The sequence below is a fragment of the Calonectris borealis genome, chromosome 1 (assembly GCF_964195595.1).
Source record: "Calonectris borealis chromosome 1, bCalBor7.hap1.2, whole genome shotgun sequence".
Classification (NCBI taxonomy): Eukaryota; Metazoa; Chordata; class Aves; order Procellariiformes; family Procellariidae; genus Calonectris; species Calonectris borealis.
In genome coordinates, this window is record NC_134312.1 from 56,677,150 (window position 1) to 56,700,826 (window position 23,677).

The window sequence follows — 23,677 nt, forward strand, 5'->3', positions numbered from 1 at the left end:
CCCTCTTTCCCCAGTTGTTCATTCCCCGCTTCAAGCTGTCCCAAGCATTCGCATGGTCAAACAGCTCACGACATCCTGCCTCCCAGATTTCACCTGGTTTATTTTGCATCTGGCATCCCCTGCTCGAGCGCTTTGTGTCACCCGGCCAGCAGCCGGGCAGGGCCAGGGCAGGGGCGATGCAAGGACGGGAGCAAGTGGGGTATAATCCTCACTGAAGCCAGTGCCGGGAGCAGATCTGACAAAAAAGCTTTTCTGTTTGTTCTTTTGAAGATTTGCTTAATTTTATTTTATATTTTTCTATATTCTACCTACTCAGACTGGTTCTCCATGGGATCAGATGGCAAAGTTGCCACAGATGGCACAAGGGTGGTCAGCAGGGTGGCTTCTCTCGGTGACAGAGCTCTCCTGCCAAGAGGGAGAAGCTGGGAGACCATAACGCTGGGTGGAAAGCCAGTTTACAAAGGAAACACTAATATTTTCATCACCAACCAAACTTCCTACCTGCAGACCGATGGACGGCAGCACCATCAAGCCTTCGCAGCTTCGTTTTCTCCTGCCCCCATCCAACCGAAGCGGACTAGCAAATGCAATTCTTTGAGTGATGCTAATGTAATAAAACACGTGGGTCTTCAAATGCAAGGACAGGGGACACAGGACGGGGAGGACAGTCAGCAGCCTGGAGGTGTTTTCCTGGCCACAACTGAGCTTAGACCTGAAGCAGTGCTTCTCCCCTTCCCAAACAATGAGCTCTTCCTGGGCTTTGCTTGATGCAATCATGCCTAGTTAAGTCAGAAACAGCTGGGGCCATAGGGACTGAACTTTATTAGGGCCTCTTGGAGAGGTTCCTGCTCAAACAAAGCATGTAGGCAAGGGCCAGCTGAGTCACGGCTGCGGGAGAGGCTGCAGCCAGCAGATAAAAGGTCTGCATCACCAGGAGCTGTCAGAAGGAGTGTTAAATTAAGTGTAAGAGAGATATGTTGTGCTTAAGGTTCAATTTACTGTTCCTCTTCACCATGAAAGCTCGCACTCATACTTTTACTATACCCCCAGCTTTTTAACTGAGTTCTGACTATCACCGGCTGTTTAGCAGCAGTATCTGCCTGGCGTTCAGCCCACGTCCACGTGTGGGCGGCTCTTTCAGGGCTGTGGTTGAAGCGAGTGGTGAACTTCAAAAGGACAACCACATGCAACAACCTATTTCACCAAATGAGTAAGCAGAGCTCGGGCTGCAGGAGGCTCTGAAGCGGGGGTAGTCGTCAGCTATGGCGGCAGTGGGACGCCCAAAAGCCATGGAAAAGGAAATTGAACTGCAAGGAGAATTGAGATCCATTTGTGGCTGTGATTTGAGGGAGAGGTTTTATCAGGGCGTAACACTCCGGGTACCGTCCAGTTCTGGGAGTTTTTGTATTTGCAAAGCGAATTTATCAGTGAAATCCTGTGCAATGGCTGTTTCCCTATTGCTCTTGGAGACTTTACCTTTCACTGCTTCTTTCTGCCTGTTGCTCATCAGTCCCCTCAGTGGCACTCAGAGCTCCAGGTGGTCCTGATGAACTCATTTCCCCTCCCTCAGATTTCCCTTGAATGTTGCTGCAGCTGGTGGCTCGCACAACTGCTCCTGCTTGAACACCAGAAGCTTTCAAGGGAACCAGCCTGCTAAGACCTGAATTTCTGACACAGAGGAAAAATTTGAAGGTGAGGAAGGGCACTTTCCCAACCACTTTTGTTTATCATCGAGTAGTGAAAAAAGTGGGGGCAGAAAGGCACCTCCCCTTCTTTTTTTCCACATGAAGATTATCTCTGAACACAGGAACAGAGCCGGTTGGTGGAACAAAGCAGGGCAACCACCCAGATGGGTTTCCTTTGGCACATCTGCTTTTCTTACCTCAAAACAGTCACCCGGATAGTCTGTGGGTGTTTGTCTGGGGTTTCCAGCCCCGAGCAGGCTTCAGGATGTCTGGAAGCACCAGTACGGCCACAGACTGTACGGTGCCTGGTGCCCACCCGCTCTGCTGGGGAAAGGCAGGTAGGACCAGGGGAGCCCCGTGCTCACACATCCAGGCAGGACTGGTCATGCTCATGGCTGGCCATGAACGCCAGGGGCTGCATTTTCCTGAAGGGCTTTTTGTGGCAACACCCATTTAAAGACATCTAGCCCTGTTCTCCATCTACCAGATTGGTTTTTTAGCCTGGATCAGTTCCCTGATGGGGCTCAACGCTTGGCTCTATGACCCATCGTGCTGGCGCTGCAGAGGTGGCGGTGTGCTGAGATGCAGCTGAAGGAAGGAACAGTTGGAGATGTAAGGGGGAAGCAATGACTCCACGAGCATCGGCATTGCTAGTGAGGACCTTGAATCAGGAGATGATGGTCTCAGACTTCTGTCCAGAGATCTACTGCACAGGCTATGGAAATAAAGCCACAGAGCTGGATCTTTTTCCCCTGAGGACCCCTGTTGCCAAGCCCTTTCCCAACACCCTCTTGGGCTTCTTTGCTGCTGGGGACGTCCCCCTGCAGAGCGAGGTGCTGGAGCTCATGGTGCTAGGTCATGGAGCCCTGCTTACAGCAAATCCAAAACACAAATAAGCACGGACCGAGACAGCCTGACCTCGCTGACATCTGTGTTTTCCCTCTTGATATCACTAATGAAACAGCTCTTGAGCTGGCAAATATAAGAACACTTTGCCTATTTTGGATAGTGCCCAATTTTCTGAGGATATGGATGTCCGAAAAGACACGCAGCCACGTTTGTTCCTGCTGATTCTGACCTAGGCTTTGTCCAACTACTTCCATAGTCACATTTTCAGTGGCAAGCACAAACCCTATTGTTGATTCACCGGGGTTACAGACACATCACTAGCAGCAATAAGAGGGATGGGTGCTTAGAGAGGACGTAGGTGTTCTTCCTCCACTCCACAAGCCATCCTGCTGGATATCGTCTGCCACCAAAAAAAAAGAATAGCTAAATATTACAGTTTTCTGAAGGTACACGTGGCTTCTCCAGTGTCTCACCTTCCTATAAAACTGCTGACCCGGCAAGATGAACAAGGCTAGATCTCATTATGAGAGGCACAAGGGGGAATACTAATAGCTGAGTCTGCCTGACCCTTCCTCTTATCAAGTCTTGTTTAAAGTTGCTGATAACATTGACCAGTGGTATGGGCAGAAAGATTCTATGTTGGGTGTCTGTCCATGGACTGTGTTGTCTCAGGAAAATTTCAGCTAAAACAACTCAGCCATTTCTTTAAACCTGATTAAGGGAAACAAGCTTCATTAGCATAAAAAGAAAACCACATCCTCTTTCATTAAGGTTTTCTGATACAGCCCTGCCCTGGAGCAGGGACTTCAGATGTGAGGCTAGTCTGTCTACTACCCTCTGCTCCACGAGATTATAAACCTTTAAATAAACACACAGAGCACCGCTGTCTTGGTTCCTACATCTCCCTCAGCACGGGCAGGCAATGTCCCGAAAGCATGTGCCATCCTTGGATGGAGCAGAGCTTTCCCAGGAATTGTTCCTCCCAGGTATAGGATACTGTTACGTTACTGGCATTATTTTACCTGTTTTATATATTATTGTAATTATTACACGGTGTTATATTAATAATAATAATAATGTTGAGAGAGACTGTCCCTGGCACATCCAGGGCTCCCAGTATTTATGTTCAAGTGTAGGATCTGGGTGTGTGTTAGCAGAGGGGGTAGAGGGGTTAAAAAAAAAAATCAGGCAGTGAGCATAATAAACAGGATCCAAAAAGAGGGAAGGATGGGGCTTGGGAGGGAGAGGATGATGCAGGACTCGGTGGCAAAACAAGAGGGAGGATTTTTAAACCCGTCTCTGTGTGCTTTGCCAATTGACGGGGCACTGCAGTTCATCTCCCCACCCTGCGTCGGCTGAAGCAGTCCAGAGCCTTCTCCGGCGTATCAGCAGCGCTGTCACCCCGGGGATGCTGCGCCGAGCAGAGAAAGAGCAGAGCACTGCCGGCACGGCACGTCTCCCCGGCCGCTGAGGGCTGGAATGGGGCTGCGGGCTCTGGCCCGGGGCCAGCCAGGGAGCCTCTCCTGCAAACAACGCCCAGGCGCTGCTTTGAGTGCCGATTTCTGCTATCTTGGATGGGATGGCGAGCGCCGGGCCTGTGGGCTTTGTCTGAAGAAAGATCGCAGATGCTATGTGGGCTGGTAGCTCCTGGGCCTCATACGTCTGTCTTGTAAAACACACCAAGGATTTTCCCAGATAAAAAAAAGGCGCATCACTTGGCAGACAGTTACATCTGCAAATACATGTGAATGAAAACGTCCTGAGAGCGCTGCCCTTGAAGCAAAATGCCCGAAAGCTAAAAACACTAACAGAAGGGAACGGAGAGTGCCATGATGGCGGCACGCTCCTGTCGCCTGCCTCCTCCCTGCCTGCAACCACTGTCCTGCCCCAGTCCCAAAGCCCCGCAGAGAGGCACGCGCTGAGCCAGATGCCTTCGGCACAGGAACCGGGGGAGCGGGAAGGAGCAGAGCGACGGCTGTGCAGAGCAGGGCGGCGCGGGGACTTGCTGGGGGCACTGTGCCGTGCCCTTTTAAAACTGTCATTCTGCTTTCCAGCAGGAACCTCAGGCCTTCTTCATCAAAGCATAAACACGGAGGAGCAACAAGTGCTCATTGATAGCACATTTGTTTGTTTTAAGACCCGAAGTTTATGTAGTTTAAAACTTCCATGTACCACTTTCGCTGGTGCCCCGTAACTTGTATGTGTCAGAGAGAAATAAGCAGCAGAGCACTTTAGCATGATCTAATAGTGGAGTTATTTGATCTGCGGTTTGGTATGTACTGAAAATACCAGCAGTTAATATACTGTGAACATGGAGCAGCAGCTCTTTGCCTCCCAGCTCGCGCAGGAGTCAACGCTTCATAAAGCTGAGCTCCTGTCGCAGCATCTGTCCCGCTGATCCAGTGACTGGCCTTGTTTTAGACGTTCATCCACCAAAGCGCACCCATCAGTATACAGATATTTCTAGCCTTCATTTTAAAAAACCTTCATCGAAAAATAGAAAAAGTCCGCCTGGGAAGCTCAACTTTGATCTCTGTTTTTGACCATTAATCTGACTTTAAGTTTCCACGTCTTTAAACATTTGGTTTAGCTACTGCTACAATTTTCTAATACAGTGCATAAATTTAAAGACTATTTCCGTTCTTGTCAGAAGTTTTAACAATTCCTCCCTTTGGCCTGAACATATTTTATCACATCCTGTAAACCCCAGGGACACTGCAGTGAAGAGAAAGCACTGTCGATGTGAAAAGTAATGATGTTTTCTCATTTTCAGACCCCTCATCTGCACTGGACTCTTACTCAGATCAGACACTTTTTTTTCTCTGCACTTCAAGCTCACCACCGAAAGGAGGAAACAAAAAAAAAAGAGAAAAAAATGAATAAATTCTGTAATAAGACAAATCATTCTTGTCAAATTTATTTGTCTCCATAACTGGAAGAAGTACTTTTTATAGGCTTTTTATTTTAGACATGGAAAATCATGATGTGTCTGTCCTCTATCCGCAGTGCCCAACAGAATATTGTGCCATTCACTATATGCGTCATTTACTGTACGTGCCAGGTTTCTGTTCAATTTTAATTTACTGCTTCTGAGGGGTTTCAGCCTCTCCCTTTCGGGGATTATTCAAATCAAGCAGAGATTATTGTTGGCTCTTTCCATTTTAGGCAGCCACCATCACCGTGATTTTTTGAGTGGCTCCCATATAAAAACTTCTAACAAGAGCGAAGCTCGCAGGGAACTCAATGTAGTATCTGGTACTTTTCCTCTTTCAAAATAACTACTTGGAGGAAAGGTTTTGTTTGGTTTCTTAGGCTTTGTACAGTTCCTTATTTTAGGTTGCTTTATTTAGTTTATATTTTCGTTCCTTGTGCTGAGCCAAAATTTTCCTTTTCTCAAATTTACTTGAGTCCTCCTGGCTATCACACTAGTACCACCGTAACCGCTCCTCCTTCCTTGACATTTATATCCTCTCAAGTTTCGTGAATTATCATCACATTCTCTTCTACAGTTGTCATTCGACCAAATTATACATCTGATTTGTTTAAACATTTTAAAGCATGGATTCACCAGGGAAAATTAAACACCCTTTTGAAGTCTTTCTAGACTCGAGGCGCCTGTACGCAATACTCGATACCCCCTTTAGTTGAATACTTCTAATCTTCGGCTTGCTATCTGCCTCTTAGTAAAAGTGCAGTCAGTCCCTGCCAGTCCTGGGCCACTGACAAGACAGAGAGATCCAGTGACAGCTCTCACGACCCACCAAGTACACAGGGGGACAAGCCAGCTCAGCGCACAGCCCAGGATGATGGGCACATTTCAGGTGCAAGAGCAGATGAAGATCAGAGGGTGTACGTATCTACAGCAGCAAGTGATACCATGCCCAGCAAATAGAGAAGACCAGACATACAGCAATCACAATTTGTGTGGCTCACTTCACACTCAGCTGGGCACTTTGTTGGACAGCTGGGGCAGAAGAGACTTCATGTTTCAAAGTATCTGCATGCAGGCAGCACCACGGGAGAGTGAAGGTCACTACTGGACACAGCCAGAGTAGGGACAGTGAATGCCAGAACCTCTGGCACCATCAGGGCCAGGATAAACTTGCCATGGGGCCAAACCAGGGTAATGCTGGTGAGGACGTGCCCACAGGAGGTAAATGATCAAGTCAGCAAGAGGGAACTTCCAACATCTTAGGGAGAAGATTGGCAAATAGTGGCTAAATATCAGTCTATGGACACAGCAGTGAGAACAGGGGTGCTGGGGAACTGCTGACATCCATAGCAGGGGGAGCGAACAGATCCTAATGTGCCAGACCCCACAGCCATACGCTGACAGATCCCACAGATGAACCACTATGGAAAGATTGAAGATGTCTGGAACATGGTGGCACCAGAGAAGGTTGGATTTCTTCACTACAGCAGAAATGGCAACAGAGATGGAGACAATGTCCAGGAGTTAGATGATGACCAAGATACAAGGCTAGACAATATTAACCTAAGAGATGCTCTGAAGACTGGGTTGCTGTGAAAAAAGAAACATAGTCACAAAATACAGATCTAATATTTTTTTTCTTGTGTTTGGGATAGAATCGAGTGGTGGAAAAAATGTATCAGTCAGTATACCACTATCTAAGTCTGTCACACTGTTTTTCTGCCAGTGAAAGTGGCCTGGAAGCAGTCTTTGAAATTCCAGCTCATACCTTTACTAACACACCCCAGCAGTAACAAACATACCAAAATAAATACCCCTGCAGGCTACTATCCTATCTATGACAGAAACCAGCAGAAGATTACTCCCAGAACAGTTCAAGAGAAGAATAGGATAATTTGCCCACACAAGAAGTTATTTCGAGTCATGGGCTTTCTGAGGTTGCTCTATGCCCTGAAGCTAGTGGGATTTTATCCCTCAAACATGAAAGAGACAATAAAAGTAGCAACCTCTAATTATCCTCCTTTTTCCCCTCTCTAATCCTATTTAAGACTTAAGCTGACTCTTGTTCTCAATGATGGTCTGTGAAACCCTCACAAATAACATTATTCCGTAGTAAATACATTTCCTGTACACACATAACATTATTCTGTAATAAACACATCTCCTGTTACCTATTTTAAAATGCATCACCTTTCAGGTTCACCGAGTCCTCATTCAGTATAGGAGCAAGAAGCACCCAATAAAGCACCTTTATAGTCTTCAGTATTTTCTGCTTTTCTATTACGCTCCCTTTTCTGAATGTCTCCTTGTAAATGAAATAATCACAGGGGGCTTCAGCATAGCAGTCTCTCCCTCCCTTTAATCATATCTGTCTTTCAATTCCCAGCCTACCCCCTTTCTCCAGTATCCAGTTTTTTGAAACCAGATCCCCCAGATATTTCAGGCAAAGCTGCCTCCTGCCATTACGTACTGGCACCACGCACATTTCTGGAGAAATCAGTTCTGCAGAGAGTGCTTTATCTTCAGGCCCTTTAACCAGACGTTTAACTCTGACTCTGACAAATGGCTCGCTGCAAGCAGGAGGAGTTGCAGAGTGTCGGCATCCAAGACGCTGAGCAGGCCCCGGTGCTAACAAACCGCGCACAGGCGCTTCTCTGATTTACGTGGGCTCCATCAGGAAAGCCCTGGCCAGGAGCCCATCACTCTTGCTATGTTGCCAGCAGCTGGAGGAAGGAGCCTTTGGTGTCTGCTGGGCAACTCTGCCACACAAGGATCTCTTTCTTTGGGAGCAAATTCGTCTGCTCAGTTTCAATGTTGTGCTGCAGCAGGGGCAGGGGAAAGTGGAAAGCAGCTCCACTTGAATTTCATTCTTACTTCCTTTGTTCATGTCTCTATTGTTTTCTGGGACGCACATTCCTGGTGCTGTATTCCCCAGAAAGCATTAAGCACTTGTTCTTTTCTTCCTTTCATTTGATCCCTCTTTTCTCAGACATAAATCAGAATACTCTGATTTCCCTTCCACTGCTTTTAATATATATTTTAAATCACATTTTCAAATGTTTATTATAATAATTTAAAATCTTGTTATTAAGACTGGAAGGCTGAATGTTATGTTAACAAGCCCTACCCAGACTAGGTAGAGTTTTGGAAATACCAGGCATGGTGGTTGGTTTGAGGTAAACAGATAAAGGTAAACTGAGGCAGAAGAGGAGCCTGCAGTCAGGTTGTTGAATATCAGCGTGCTCTGCCGTTGTGCCGCACAATTTCCCTGTGGACCATCTTTGTCTGGGCACTGCCAAATTCCTGCTCCAGGGACTGTTTAATGCAGCTAAGCGATGTGAATGCGATCGGCAAGATTAAAACACCGAAGAAACGCTTTCCCAGTGGATGGCGATTATTTTCCTCTACTAATTTCTGCCTTTGTGGTCTGTTTGCTTTGAAGCCTGCGGGGTCATGGCAGCGTCCAGTTTTTACTGAGCCTCTCGGACGCTGTTGGACAGCACGCTCTCCGTCTAGCACCTCTTCCAGAGAGTGGGACCCCACGGTGCAATTCCCCCGAGCTCTGAAAATAGCTCTGAACTTTCCCAGCCTCTGCATGTGTTCCTTGGAGCTGCAGCCCTGCTGGATGAGTCAGCTCTTTCGGGATGACATCGCAGCTGAAATCAGACCCAGGCTTTGCAAAGAGAAATCCAAAGATCCTCTTGTACTCACTTGCTCCACGGGAAACATCTAAACAAAGTAGAGATGTGAGTGTCACACACTTCCTCTCCCAATGCTGATTACTCACCTCTCCGGGGAGCCCTGGGGTTGTGTGGGAATCAAATCTTCTCTTTCCAAATCCTCCAGCTGTACCTTCTCTAGCAATGAAAGAAAGTTGGAGAACATAACTCCTTCAAGAGCAGACTTTGGAGTCAGAAAATAATACAGTCCTGATGAGGATGTGCTAAACCACAGTGGGCTCCAGCACCTCTTCCTTCTTCACAGCAAGCCGCTGGGAAGAGGAGGCTCCATCCAAAAGACCGGTCTGTCACCAGAAAACCCTTCCCAGCTTCCTCCACTCTTTGTCACAAGCTCTTGCTGCACACCACATGCCTCTGCGGAAGGGATAAACTATAGTGACCGCTGCAAATGCAACTGTAAAAACCATAAAACCACAGGGACATAAAACGGACGCAGACCTCTTCTCTAGGTAGTCACGCATTTGTATCACTGGGATATTACTGACACATAGTCTCCGTGTTTCAATTCATCTTTTGTGATTCAGTCTGAACACTAATTAGCAGGATAACAAGACTGGCCCGCTAAATACAAAGGCCTTTTGAGAAAATTATCAGCTTTGCTGTCTTGCTTAAAAATAAAAGCCTAGCAAAAGGCCACTCTGTCTATACAGTAAGTTGCCTCAGATGTTTCCACAACACTTTCAAGTCCAACGTAATGAAACCTGTTGCCAGGTAAGTAAAATCAGTGTGGAAATATTTACTCTTGCCCCTTACTGGAACATGAGCGGCTTTGCACTATTCTGAACACAGATGTTGAGATGCCTTCCTTGGCTCTTGAAGTGAGCAAAGAACTTTGGGTTGCTGTCAGCTATGATTTCCTACTCCCGAAGGGTGGAAAAGCACGCTCCTTACCCTGTAATGCTCTTATCCTTGTTTGGCTGGTAGTTGTGTCTGTCTTCTTTACAGAGTTTTTTGATCAAATCGCTGTAATTTAACTATCACTTCAGAGGTGGCAGAGACTGTAGAGTCCTCCTCTCTGTTCTCCAAAGCTCCTACTTTCTGTTACAAGTCATTGCATTGCATCCATAGGTCCCAAACAGTTTGCAGTAGAAGTCCAGAGTCACAAGACCTGGTAGATCTAAATTTTGCCCAAGATCACAGTGCGGCACTGGAAGGAAGAAGCATCCAAAACATGTTCCCCAATACCCTTTCTAATGCCTTATCCATTCAATATGCAGAAGAATAGACCAATAGCCAAAGCTGTGATATAACGTGTAGTTAGAAAGGTAATATTTGCAACATCTGAAAAACATTTCCCCTCAAGCTGTATGGGAAGATCAGTGTTGGATTAGCAATTTCATGTGTCATTGCCTGTTGCCGCTGCACCGTGGGAACAGACCTGGGAGACAGTGAAACAGTATTAGGGAGTCAGCCTAGGGGAATGGGCAGGAAATGGGGCTTGGGGACACATGACAAACTCTCCTACTATAGTTCCCCTCTGTGACTTTGGGGAAGCGGCATTCATTGCTGGCGAGTCACATGCAGCTGGACGATGTGAGTTTGGCTCCATCTATGGGAAGCAGTAAAATACTACAATAACCCCAGAAATGAGCTGGTGTCTGTTCCAGTTCTTTCAGAGCAAAAGATTATGGCCAACCTTCAGCTTTTCTCATAAACCACAACATATCTTTATCACTGCACTTTTGAACCGACCAGTTTGTAAACTCCATTGTTTACTATGGTAAACACTTTTCCACCCATGTGGATCGCAACTTGGAAGCCACAGCCTTAAGTTAATAATTTACATATTCTTTGATAGAAGACACTGTAATTATTAAGCCTGAACTCTGATACGAGTCCACGCACTTTATACATGCACTTGCCACTTCCTCAAACAATTTCTTTATCAGAAATTCTTGTGCTTGGTGTTTGCCAAAAGGACATACTTTTTTAAAGATTTCAGTTGGTTTTGCTCTCCTCTTCCCTATACGTTACTTTCTTTGAACAGCTGAGCACGCAAAATCCTTTTTTCTTGAAAAGGACAGATAGGAAGGTAGATTGCTTGCCCAGCAAAGCTTACATTAATAGAAATATGTTGGTGTTTACCAAACTGAAACTGCTGACCCGTTTCAAAACAGAAAATCCGAAGTAAGATAGGAAAATTGGTTGTCTCTTATGCTTTGAACACAGCCATTGAACTACCTCTGTAAGATGTTTATGTTCTCTCCCAACTCCTTTCTCAAAAGGCACTTGTACCGTGGGGATTATAGGACAGCAACCAGCCGCTGATGTGCAGGACATGGAAAATAAGAATGAAACCATGTGAAGAACACGATTCAATTAAGAAGTGCAAGCAACTGGCCTCTCTGAAGGCAGGTAATAATGTCAGGCACTTCCTCCGGTCGTCTCTTATTCTTGCTTGTCAGGACTTGATTAAACAAGGCTGAGAACGCACCATCTCCTCCTAGTTTTACAACACAACCCCAAATTCAACTGCTGCCTTTAAAGCTCCCACAGGGGCTCCTGACATAGTATGACTGTGGTACCACCCCGGGGGGGTTGCAGCAGCTCCCTGCTCAGAGCTGGACTATGTGCAGAAGGGTGTCTTCACACTGTGCTCCATCAGGAGCCCAATCTTCAGCATCTACAGCTCACTACTCCTCCTGTGTATTCAAATACACGTGCCTGAACTCCAGTAGCCGCTTCTGTACCCTCCTATTCCTTTCCCGGCCCATCCCTGTCAGGCACACCCTCCTCGTCAACCTCTGCCCTGCAGCCTCAGAGGGAAGTGTAGGCTCTGGCTTGAGGCCATACACAGAAGCTGAGCTGATCAAGTGACTGACAGTGCTTGGTCTGGTGGAAGAGCTCATCCAGCCTTGAGGCAGGCAATTATGGCCCAGCAGAAACCATCTACGTGCAAGTGCTCGCCAGAGCTGCTGGGGGAAAGGCGCCACAGAGGTGGCTTCCCTTGCAGCCCAGGTCAGTGTCTTGCAGGAGCCTGACCACAGCAGCTGGTGTACAGGCCCTGCCCGAGCTGGCAACCACCCCTGCTTGGCCAAGTGCCTCTGGGAGGAGTTTCCCCAGGGCCCTGGAAAGCCCCTGCACACTCCTTTTTGTGCGCGCACACACACGTGAGCATCTGCTGCTGCGGCCCGTGCAAACCACTGGAAAACTTGGGATCTTGCTGAGATGCTGGGGTGCATATAACTAGTCAGAAGCCAAGTTAGCAGAATTCATTACTTTTGAAAAAAAAAATTAAGCTGGAATAGTTAGCTGTGCCAACCAGGTTCTTTCTCCATCAGGAGACGATTTGTCCACCAGCCTAATGGCAAGACAATAAACATTATTAGGCATGTTCTGAGTTGTTGGGTCATTTAGGTTTCTTTAATAGCTTATGGTTTTAAGCAGCATCGTCTTTAGATGGCTGAAGGCCATCCAGCCTTTAAGGTTAAGCTTAGCATTGAGCCATTTTAAGAACTTCATCTTTAGAAAGACTCTTAGGGACACCTTTTAGCTTTGTTCTCTTTCAGTGTTTTTTCCCCATTCTTCCTGCTTTTCTTTAAAGAGAAAGGAAAACCAAATGCAAAACTGAATGTAATGCTACGTCAGTGATGACTAAGACATCAGGTTGGGAAAATCAACTATTTCTGTGCAAGATTCCAAGCTTAGTTGCTCATGGTAGGCACCCAAAAGTAACTTGGTTTTCTAATTGTGCAATCGAGTTCAGAATTGCACTTAGAATTAGTCCCACTGTAACTAGATTGAATTCTGCTGTATTCTGTTATACCTCACTAGTGTTTTCTTTGTTCAGTGTAAACCTTCATCTAACATAAAACCAAATGGAAGTCATTTAATATACTTGATCTGCTGCCTTTACCAATACTGCAGACTGTTAATAAAATGTGAATGTAGTTCATTCATTGTAAGTTTTAAGGAAACTGAAAGCTACTGAAAATAACAAAGAGGCCTTCAAAACTAAAGCAAAAAATACAGCTTGCATGTAATAAGTGTTCTTCACTTTTCATTATTCCTGGTGAAGACAGAAGCTTTTATGGGCAAGCAGATTTCTTGCTTTCTATTTTTCCCCACTGTATCTTTGTCAAGGTTTGTAAATACTTTACAGTATTGGAACTTTAGAAAAATTTAGTAGTAGATACTGAAAACAATCAGTAATATGTAGACTATATAAATCAGTAGAGACGTTAGCAAACCAATGAAACCTACGCACAGAAATGAAGGGAAAGGCTTCCATCTCTTAAACGTTGATCTGTTTGAAGGAAGATACAGCCTGGTGAGTAGGACTCTGGCTTGTGAATTGAAAATATGGGCATAGCTGTGACCTTTGCCATCAGTTTGTGCTATGTCCTTGGACACACCACCTCTCCCCTGACACTGTAAACAGATCTATTAACAAGTCTCCTAAGCAAATGATTTCAAGAACAAGCCATGCACCATTCTTGCTAAAACCAGCAATGTAAACCAGAAAGACATCCATGCTTTCTCATCCACTTGGAGCATTTCTCTCAGATCCCTAAGGAGCTATTCTTAGAAAACATGGGAGAAAAGGAAGGTAAATACTCCTGACTTGTCATTAAACCTAAAACTCCCAGAATTACCATCATTCATGGGAACATTTCATGTTTTTGACTTTACTCTTTCACTAAACTACCTCTGGAGGGCTACCCCTGTCAAAGAGCATGGAGAAGAATTACGTTACATCAAGATTTATGTGCGTAGCCAAAGCTGAACTGGATCCCTGGGAATGAAAAGCAAAGAGCTGTAAATGTCAGGATTAGAAACTATGGCGAGATAGTGACTGGCTGGCAGTAACTGGCTAACTGTTTGGTCCTCCTTAACATTCTTGTCTCATCAAACTTCTTATCATGAATTTCATAGGTTAGTTGTACATGGCACAAACATTTTTTCCTAACTACTTCATATTCATTGCTTTGCAGTTATATCATGTCCTCTAGTTCTTTCACTACACGAGAGGATAAGAAAAGGCCAATCTTGCCTTCTTTATACTATTTATTATTTTATACCTTCCTCATGTCCCCTTTTCTTTGTTTTAAAAGGCTATCCTAATTTTTTCAGCTTTGCAGTGTAAGACAGTCCTTCACTGAGCATTCTTACAGCCCTGGCATGATTCATGTCTGTAACATCCTTTTAAGATAAGCAGAGCTGAGAACAACATTGCAGGTAGACATTCACCAACTATCTATAACGATATTATGATAGTCTAACTATGACCCTCTGTTCTGCTCTTTAGGTATGGCATCATTCTTTTGTTTTCTCAACAATCCCACCCCAGTTAACCGAAATTTTCGTTATGGACATTTCACCCATTTGCAATTTCTCTTCACAGCTTCATATTAAATCAAGAAACAACTCCAAGAGAAGCATACCCCCCAGCCAGACATTTGGAGGTTTCAGACACCGGAGGGGCAGCTGAAACCTTCAAATCAGCTGAAACCTCCAACCCAGCACAGGTCGGGCAGCGATGGCAACATGGCGCCTGACCTCTCCCCGCCGCCTCTGGCGGGGGCCTCCCGCTCCCCCATGGCTGGGCACCCACCCCGAAGATTAGGGGTGGGTGGCGTTGGGAAGGCACGTCCCGGGCCAGGGGGAGGCAGGGTGAAGGGGGCGGCCAGGCCAGCACCGCGCTGCCCTGGCCTCAGGGCGGCCCTGGGGCGGGGGGGGTGTGGGTCTCGCCCGGCCCCATGGTGCCATCTCAGGGCCTAGGGTGGCACCTGGCACCAGCCAGGCCTTCGCCGCGCCGTTCCCACAGCGTCTTTTGGAAAAGATCCCCTTATAAAACAAACAAAAAAAATCCATACACCCAATAAAAGTCGCACGCCAGGCTGCCCCGCGCTACACCCTCCACGCCACAGGCCAAGGCCACAACGGCACCGCTGTCCCTTTAAGGGCGAAGACCCGCCCCTCCCCGCCCCCGCCTCCCCAGGGGACACCCCGCCCCGCCCCTCCACCGATGACATCATCTCTGCCTTCCGATTGGCTGTCCGCTCCGTCAGGCACGCGGCGCCCGCCCCGCTCCCGCCCCCTCGCCCTGCCTCGGGTCCGTTAGCTTCCCCAGGTGCTCACGGCCCATTGGCGAGCCCCGGTGGCGCTCACCCGCGCGTCTCCGCTCTGATTGGCGGAGCCCGGCGCGTGTCGCCGAGGCAGGGAGGCGCGGGGTGGGCGCTTCCGCGGTTGCGAGGCGCCGGTCGGCGGTGGGGAGGCCGGGTTGCACGCTCGGGGAAAGGCGCGTTCTCGGCGGGCGGCGGCTCCGCCAGGGACGGGCGGGGTCGGAGCGAGATGGAGCCGTGACCGGGTGAGTGCGGAGCTCCAGCTCGGCCGGGACTTGCGAGGCGACAGAGGCAAAAGAATGGGGGGGGGGTGGGCGCGGGCCCGCCCGCGGGGACCCGCCCCGGCGCGGGTCTCGCGCCGCCGCCCGGACGTTGCCCTCAGCGGCGGCCGTTGGTGCGGGGAGGGGAGGGGGCAGCGCGTGCCCCCTGATGCCGCCCCCCGCCTCCATCCCCCCCACCGATGGTCGTGGGGGCGAGGCGGATGCCCGGCGCGGCTGGACAGCTCCGCTCCGCGGGGCCCCGGCCCCGGGGCATAGCCGTTCCCTCCAGCCGTGGGCCGGCTTCGTCCCCTCCGAAGCCCCCGCGGCTTCTGGCTCGCTTTTGCCCCCTTCCGGCCTCTCCCCGCCTTCTCCCCCTGAGAGGGGCTCGGGGCACCGTTTCCCCTCTCTTGTCCCGAGCGCCTCGCCTGTAGTAGGTCGGTGGTGGTTTTTTTCGGTGCTCTCTTACAGATTTTACAGGCCTGGTAGTGGTGACCGTAGTTTACAAGGGTTTGTGCAGCAGCAGTCTCCTGCAGTCCCCACCGCTCCACGTACATGCCAGATTATTAAGCGGGGTTAATTTTCCCCACTGAAAAGATGCTTGTCCGTGCTATGGCTAGGTGTATATTTAAGGTAACATCCGTGTTTCCCAGATGTCTGTCCAGTGGGGGCTAGATCTCCCTTTCCTATAAAATCTTGTATCAGAAAGGACTGTAATTTCACATATCCCCCGATCAAGGATGAAAACTGACCATTTGCCTTGTGTGTAAGAGGAAATACCCTCCTGAGACCTTTATGATCTGCATCTGTGTACCCTTATACTGCATAGTGCAAACCATGTGCTAACATGGTTCTGTGTGGTTCTGTTTTACAAGATGAACCTTGAGTGGGCTGAATAAGGGGTTTCAGGTTTGCTGCTGCTTATAGCACTTCCTTTCTTGTATCGTGTTTGTCCAGCCAATATCAGGGCCTCTGCCATGAAACTGCATTTTAGTCTACCATCAATAGAAAATATATTTTGAAGGCATTAAAAACCTTTCTGTTTAAGTCTGTAGCTTCTTTGCTGCATTGTGGAAACCAAAATGTGCTTTTTATTTCTTGGTAGGATTTGAAGACATGGCTCTGAATATTTGGAAAATATAAAGTGTTGCTATTCTGGACTGAATGTGTCTATCCCAACATTTCCAGCATGGGCACTGAGACAATTCAGTATGCAATTCTGTCTTTATTTTAAATTAGCATTTGACTATCAGGGCTAGTTAGCCATGGCATAGCTGACTTATTGAAAGTGTGTTTTCTAATTGTGTGTTGGTTTTACTTTCAGGTAAATACACAAACAAACTTTCAGCACTTTCAAAGTATATCTTGCTGCTTGCACAAAACCCATCAGTAGGCTTTTGTAAAGACACTGTTAAAATCCATACTGTAAAAGTGCTAGAAGTGTAATGTCTTTAGGTCTTCATAAGTATTGCCAACAATCATTTCTGAATATGAAATGAGGGACACCCATTTGTTCCCATTTGCTGCAGTGATTAAATGAGTGATCTAATAGTTGTGATTAAATAGAATCTAATAATAGATTTTAAAAAAAGTGTATGATCTGAAGCTGACTGTGAACTCCTTTTCTGTTCTTGAGATTCATGCTTTCTGCTGAAAGGAGAAAGAGACTCAGGGCTGAAAGCAAATGCCATAAGCTTTTCACAAGTAGGCGAATTTGCCCTTCTTAATTACCAGATATTAACTTACTGAGCCCTTTTGAATCCTTCCTCACTTATAATTTAGATAGCAAATGTGATTTCAGGAAAAGAGTGAAATATTTCTAGTTACAGCTTTTTGGGCATCATATTATTCTGTACAAAATGTAAGTAGTGCTGTGTTTGCCGGTTCCAACAGTTGCAGAAGCAGCTTTAATTTCTATTTAATTAAGGCCATCCACTCTAACATCATGTGGGAGAAGACCCCCAAATCTTCAGGCAACAAGCAGATAATGAAATAAAATGCAAAGAGAGGGAGTACAGAAGACATTTTGACATATGGCTAAGAGAATATGGGGGTTTTCCAAAAGCAGTCTTTAAATTTTCCTCCCCTTGAATATGAAATAATAGGAAACTTTTGGATTTGGGGAGGAGTGCTTGCTTCTGACTGTTTTTTATAACTCTGGCTTCTGCTGGCATGGTAAAACAGCAGCATTTTTCGCAGACCCTTTCATCCTTGAATCTCCAGGTGAAACGTACATTCAGGCAATCAACATACACCTTAATTTAATAATAATAATAAAAAGCCCTACTGGATTTCCTTCACTGTTGAGCCATGATTACATGACTGTGTGGTATTTGGTGGGGGGAAAGGGCAGCTGTACTAGATATAGAGGAGGATCAGAGCAAAAAGGGTTTGGATGTAGAGCAGAAAGCAGATAAATTCTTAGGATGTGTCAAAACATTATCACTAGATTAATTATTACACTTGTTTGAAACGTGCAAGCTGTCTCCATATATGCTTTTTACCTCAAAAGCACAATTTATAGCAATTCCAAGAGTCTTCTGTCTTTACTCTCTATACTCAGCTGTCCTTCCTATGTTGTAGATGATATAATTGGACTGTCTCAATGTCTGTTTACTTACTGATAACTCAGTATTATGATTAAGATCCCTTTTGAAGAGTACAGTTGATTTCCTCTGTGTAAAAAGAGGTAACAATTAGTAAATCTTATTATAGTTACACAATGCTCTTCCTTTAAAGATTTTTTTTTTTTTATCAACTGTGTCCTGAGGGTCAATGTCTTTTCCTGAGAAACTGTTGAAGAGGAAGCAGAAAAAGCAACTGTTCAGCAGTCTGAAACCGTCAAACACCTACTCTGGGAAAGCCAAATCTAATTATTTCCTGCTGGACACATTGCTGAACTGAGACTGAAAACAGAGGATGTGGTTACACAGACGTTTCTTTTAGTGGTGAGGCTGTCTTAAACAGCTGATATTCCCATCAGCTTTTTTTTTTTGTCCCCTCCCCACCGTGTGCTATCACCTCAGTAATGATGGTATGTTTGTGGGGCTGCATGCTGAGCCAGGTTAGAGACCTGATTTTTAATCTGTGCATGTTTTATTCCACTCCCCTGTAGCCCCCAAAATAAAAGGTGGGGGAGGGCCAAAGGAATGCATAGCTAGAGTGGAGGGGAGGATGCGCAGAAGCGGATTAGTAAGAGCTACAGCTAAAGGGAACATTTTTGAAACCATAGTTTAAAACTCTTCCTGTGATTGTTCTTTTATGTGTGCATCAAATAGATGAAATGGATGAGTTTGTGTGAATTCAGAAACTCATTCCTTTGTCAAATACTCTGTTCAGTCCTTCGGGGACATAATGTGTGTGGTTAATGTGTATATTTTACCTTCCCTCCTTTGAGTACTTCATGGAGTGCAAACACTGTTAAGTGGCTTCTTCAAGGGAGATGAATGGCATTGGGGTGAGGACAGTTTACATTACTAGGCTTAGGTATGCCATAGTGGTCAGTCAATGCCTTGAGATTTTTAAATGCAGGTTGTCCTTGTGGAGGTCAAATGGTACATGCAGCTTACACAGGAATCTGCCATCAGTCTGATACTATGTTTTCAGACGTTAAGAAACAATGCCAGTAATGGTAGCTCACTTTCTTTGATCCTTTTCTATTTCTGATATGAGACACTTATTTTCCACGCAGATAAATTTGAGAGTTTGTCACTGAGCAAGGTACTGTAATTGTTTAAATTAGTTTGGTTTATATTTCAGAAATTGAAGTAATGAATTTAGTTTGTGCAGAATTCCTTTCCCTTTCCCTCCCCCATTTTCTTGTGTGTGTGCAACATCGTTATTCCTGTGTGAAGAAATATTTTGGATTTAGGCACACAGCCATATTGATAACATCTCTGTAAGAAGGTGAAATTTAACACACAGTCACAAGTCTTTAAATCTTGAAAGCTAAAGGCTGAGCTTTTAATTGGGGATTTTCTTTTGCACCTTAACCTCATGCCATCCATCTGCTTTTGCTCTCCAACCACAAACTAGCATGTCGACTACTTCTGCTTATCCTTCTTAATTAACTTGTGCTCCCTATTTCAGCTTGTTTTGGCCCTGCTGATCCAGAAAAGCAGGGTTTTTGCAGAGCAGAGCAGAAGCAGCGTGGTAGCTGCTGATCATTGGGGGCCGCCTCTGTGGAAGTTCCTAATTCACTGAAATAAAAATTTTCCCCTGGACATAGTCAGGAGCTGCTGCTGCTGTCATCTCTGTTTGCCATGTCTGGTGCATGTTGAAGTGTGTGTGTACCACAATGCAGGAGCCTCTGGCATAAAGCAATGCAAAAAATTCCCTATTATGCCATTTTCCAGTGAGGCAAATAAATGTGCTGACTACACATCATCTTCAGAGTACCTTCATGTTAGGGGAACAGGAGACTGAAATCATACGTCTAGTTTTGTGAAATTAATTTTGTTTTGGGACAGGAGTCTACATCACAGATTGTTTCAACCTCAAATTAATGCTTCCTGTAATATGTGGCAATTACGACAAGTTCTAGCCACACTAGGGAGGGTGTGTGTGTATACTGTGGTTCCTTGAGTTCTACCCTTTCTGTCGTTTAGTAGAGACACTGAGGATATGTCTTCACTGCACGATTGATCCATACGGTCGACACCCTGTTTAGGCTTACTCAAATGAGATCATCCTTTACACACAATCATACCCATGTTATGATGAACTCATTCTTTCTGCAACTGTTTATATCTGAGCAAAGATGAGACAGGATTTACTTTCTGTCAATTACAGGGAAACTTCCTCCTTCAGGAAGAAACTTTTGGAAAAGCATTGAAAGACTCTACTTGGATGATTTACTTATTTTTTAAAAAATTATTTTTTTTGTCCTCTCTTCCGATTTTGATAGCAATGTAAGAAGTTTCCCAACAGAATGTGATTACAGTCTGCATTGTAACTTAATTTCTATTCCATTGTGTAAGATGGACCCAAACCTGGGTGAGAGGTTTCTCTGAGTGATTGGTAGGGCCAAGTTAATGTTAGGCCTAATGTAACTGTGTCTCTAAATTTGCTCTCATACGTCCTGTCAGGCATGGTTTACAGCAACAGATCGCCTGGAGTCTGAATCTTTTCAAAGCCTCCATCTGGCAGGTAGTATGGCTGTTAGAAAGACGGGATATGAATTCTGCATTGCCGTGTTCAGATCAGTCTTGGGAATCATGTCAGTGAGTTTCTATGTTGTTCAGGCATGCTCAAACTCCAAGTCAGTGAAGGCAATAAGCCATTGTAATCACTGGAATAGCAGCCATTTGGCTTGAACATGTAAACACTGACATATAAACATTTCCATTGGATGGAGAAGTTTATCAGCAAGAGGAGACTTCTGCATTTCTTAGAGATGACACTATTTTTTCTTCAGAAAATCTAGGACAGTAGAGTTTTGCCTTGGCTGTACAGTGAGAGGAAAAAGGAGGGTTGGAGGAATGTTTTGATTGTGCTATAAGCAAAGAATAACAAAAGCAGTTTAGCTGTGGAATTTTGCCAGAAAACGTTTCAGTTATCAGATTAATCTTTGCTCACTCGCTGCAATATAGAAGGAGAAATAAAGAGCTCGTCTTTTGTTACAGTTGTAAGGCTGTTCTGCTAAATTTTTGTGAAGTCTGACTTGTTATTTTGAAGGTGTGGTGTGTCTGTGTTTTCTGTTGTTCCATCTTCAAGCTGGATTGAAATTCCTTAGGGTGACTGAATAACGACAATGATAAAAATACATTATACCTGCAGCATCTCTTAGCTTAATGGCACACACATTAGAAAAAAAGTTGATGATTGTCCATGCCTATTGCAAGCCAGTTTATATCCTACTTGGGGTTCAGATGACTAAGAAGTAAATCGCAGGATGCAGTACTTTAACCACCTGCTAAGATTGAGCAGGAACTTCCTTGACAAATAGGAGTGAAAGTTTAAAGTTGGCCTTTTATTGGCCAGAGTATCTGGAATAAAACTTTCGTTCTTAGTAGAGGAAGAAAGACAAATATATGCTGTCCTTGAGGATGAGTTATGTGTGGGAGAACAAGGAATCTCTGGACACCTGAGAAGGCTCATGGAAGTGCTGGAAACTCAGAGGAGGTAAATAAACTGAGGCAAGGATGTTATTGAAATAATTTGTCCTGTTTTCTGAGTGTGTGTTTGCATGTTCACATACACACACATGCACATTTTTTACTCAAGTGCTAAGTTTTTGCAAAAATGCCAAAATCACTGAGTATATGTGTATATTTATATATATATATATATTTTTATATATATATAAAATCTTCATGCATATCTTAAGAGGTAAGACTTCAAGTTCTTCCGTATTGTGCCAGGTGAGATGTCTATCCAGCCTGGTGTCTTGTCTTGGCCAGTTACTGGTAATGAGTGCCTTGGAAGGGATGTAGAACTGGGGGTGTACAAAGAGATTCTTCCCCCTTCTGCCTCACCCTGCCAGCTGATTAGGGATAGCCTGGTATATTCTTCAGACCTGGAATATTCAGCAGTCTGAAGTTTTCCAGAGAAAAACATGCTGAAGAAAATACAAAGTTTTTCTGACTGGTTGTGCGGTCCCACTTATGCAAAAGACTAGCAGATGCCCTGTACCAGGTGGTAGGACAGGCAGACCAAGAAAAAGCTCAGTGTTGGAGCTGTCTTGACTCAAATAGGATTCAGGTGAACATGGATCTTAAGTGTGCTGGAAATGGAATGCAGCAGCATGATGATTGTCCAGCTTTATCAGTGCTGTTCCAATCTTAAATTGGAAGAGAATATCCAGTGAACCAACATTACTGGAAATTAGGGATTGGCCAGCAGAAATCTTCAAATGAAATGTATCTTTTAAGTTCTCCAGACTTTCATGTGTGAAAAGCAGTTTCAGGGGTACCTGTGTCTCAACCCCCCCCCATCAAACCCCAAATAAAAAAAATCCCACTCAAAACCAAACGATGCCAAAAACTTGCACTGGAGTAGATTTATGGATAAATTTCACTCACTTATAATTTGTGATTTAAAAAAACAACACCATCACAAGCAAACATTCCATATCTAAATTTTGGTGTTATGTACTCAATGCTGTCAGAAGACTGCTCCAGCAAAATTATTTTATCAGATTATATAATAAGGCACTTTTTTCATCAGATTGGAATATTGAACTCTTAACGGTGGTTAATTTGGTGGTTTACTATCTTTGTGGAAGACTTTCCTTGACTTCTTGAGGCCTTTTTGCCTTGCCTTTTAGGAAATCTAGGATCCGCAATTCTGTAAAAAGTACATTGTAATTTTATATTTATACTTAGTTTTATAGCCTTGCATCATTATCATATTTTAATTACAGTTGTATCAGTTTGGCTGCTTTATTAAAGAAAAAATAATTACTTTTATGGGTTCTCACATTAAATTAATTGTTTAAGTGGTTGTCAGTAATTCTAAATATTGACTTGATGACAAATAGTGTAAGAGGTGGCAGAATGACTTCTTGATTCTGTGGTAGAGCCATGATTAAAGTGTGCTGACACATTTTATTCAAAGAGAAGTTGAAACATTCTCTGAAAGGGTTTGTTAGGGAAGCTTCTAAGGTAGTAGTGTCCTTACTTTTTTTTATTTGTATCAGTGTTGTAAATCCCTTCTCCTGCAAATTGCTTATTGGAGGAGAGTTGACCAAACAGATATGCAATTAATTACCTGTAGCTGCTTCTGAACAGCTTCCTTCTTTTATTTGTTGGGGATCAAATTTTGCGATACGCTGATTATCCAAGCATCTAGCTGTGGTCATTCTTTCTTCAGAAGAGACTAATCAGTCTAACTGGTCTTATTCCTTCTGATGTTAAAGTACTAGACAGCTCATTCTATTTTTTTTCTTCCCCCCCCCCCACTCTGGCTATGTTAATGCTTGTGTCCTAAGTCCCTCCGGTCTGAAGTTTGTGTTTGGGGAGGTGCCGGGTTTCTTTTATTTTCTCTTATTGATACAATATCATGGCATCTCAACTGCAATTCTGTGCTTCTGGTGTCTAGGAAGCCCTAAAGTCTGAAAAGCTCAGAGGAGGAAATGGAATGGAAGCTTTGTGTTAAAACCTTCATATGATGATTTGTATTTTTTTTAGGGTGGCTAAGGAAGTAGGAG

The 23,677-nt window shown here is 45.0% G+C and overlaps 1 protein-coding gene across 3 annotated transcripts in view; it reads left to right on the forward strand.

Moving 5' to 3' along the window:
- Positions 1–15,461: 15,461 nt before the first annotated feature.
- MRTFA (myocardin related transcription factor A) overlaps positions 15,462–23,677 on the forward strand; it is a 100,747-nt gene continuing 92,531 nt past the window's right edge. Inside the window, exons 1-2 of one of the 3 annotated variants that reach the window (XM_075154399.1) lie at positions 15,462–15,516; positions 16,634–16,737. In XM_075154399.1, coding sequence (XP_075010500.1) covers positions 16,718–16,737 — 20 coding nt within the window. In that variant the 5' untranslated portion in view covers positions 15,462–15,516; positions 16,634–16,717. Of the gene's footprint in view, positions 15,517–16,633; positions 16,738–21,340; positions 21,652–23,677 lie in introns of those variants that run through there. The other 2 variants (XM_075154388.1, XM_075154409.1) reach the window with 2 other exon arrangements.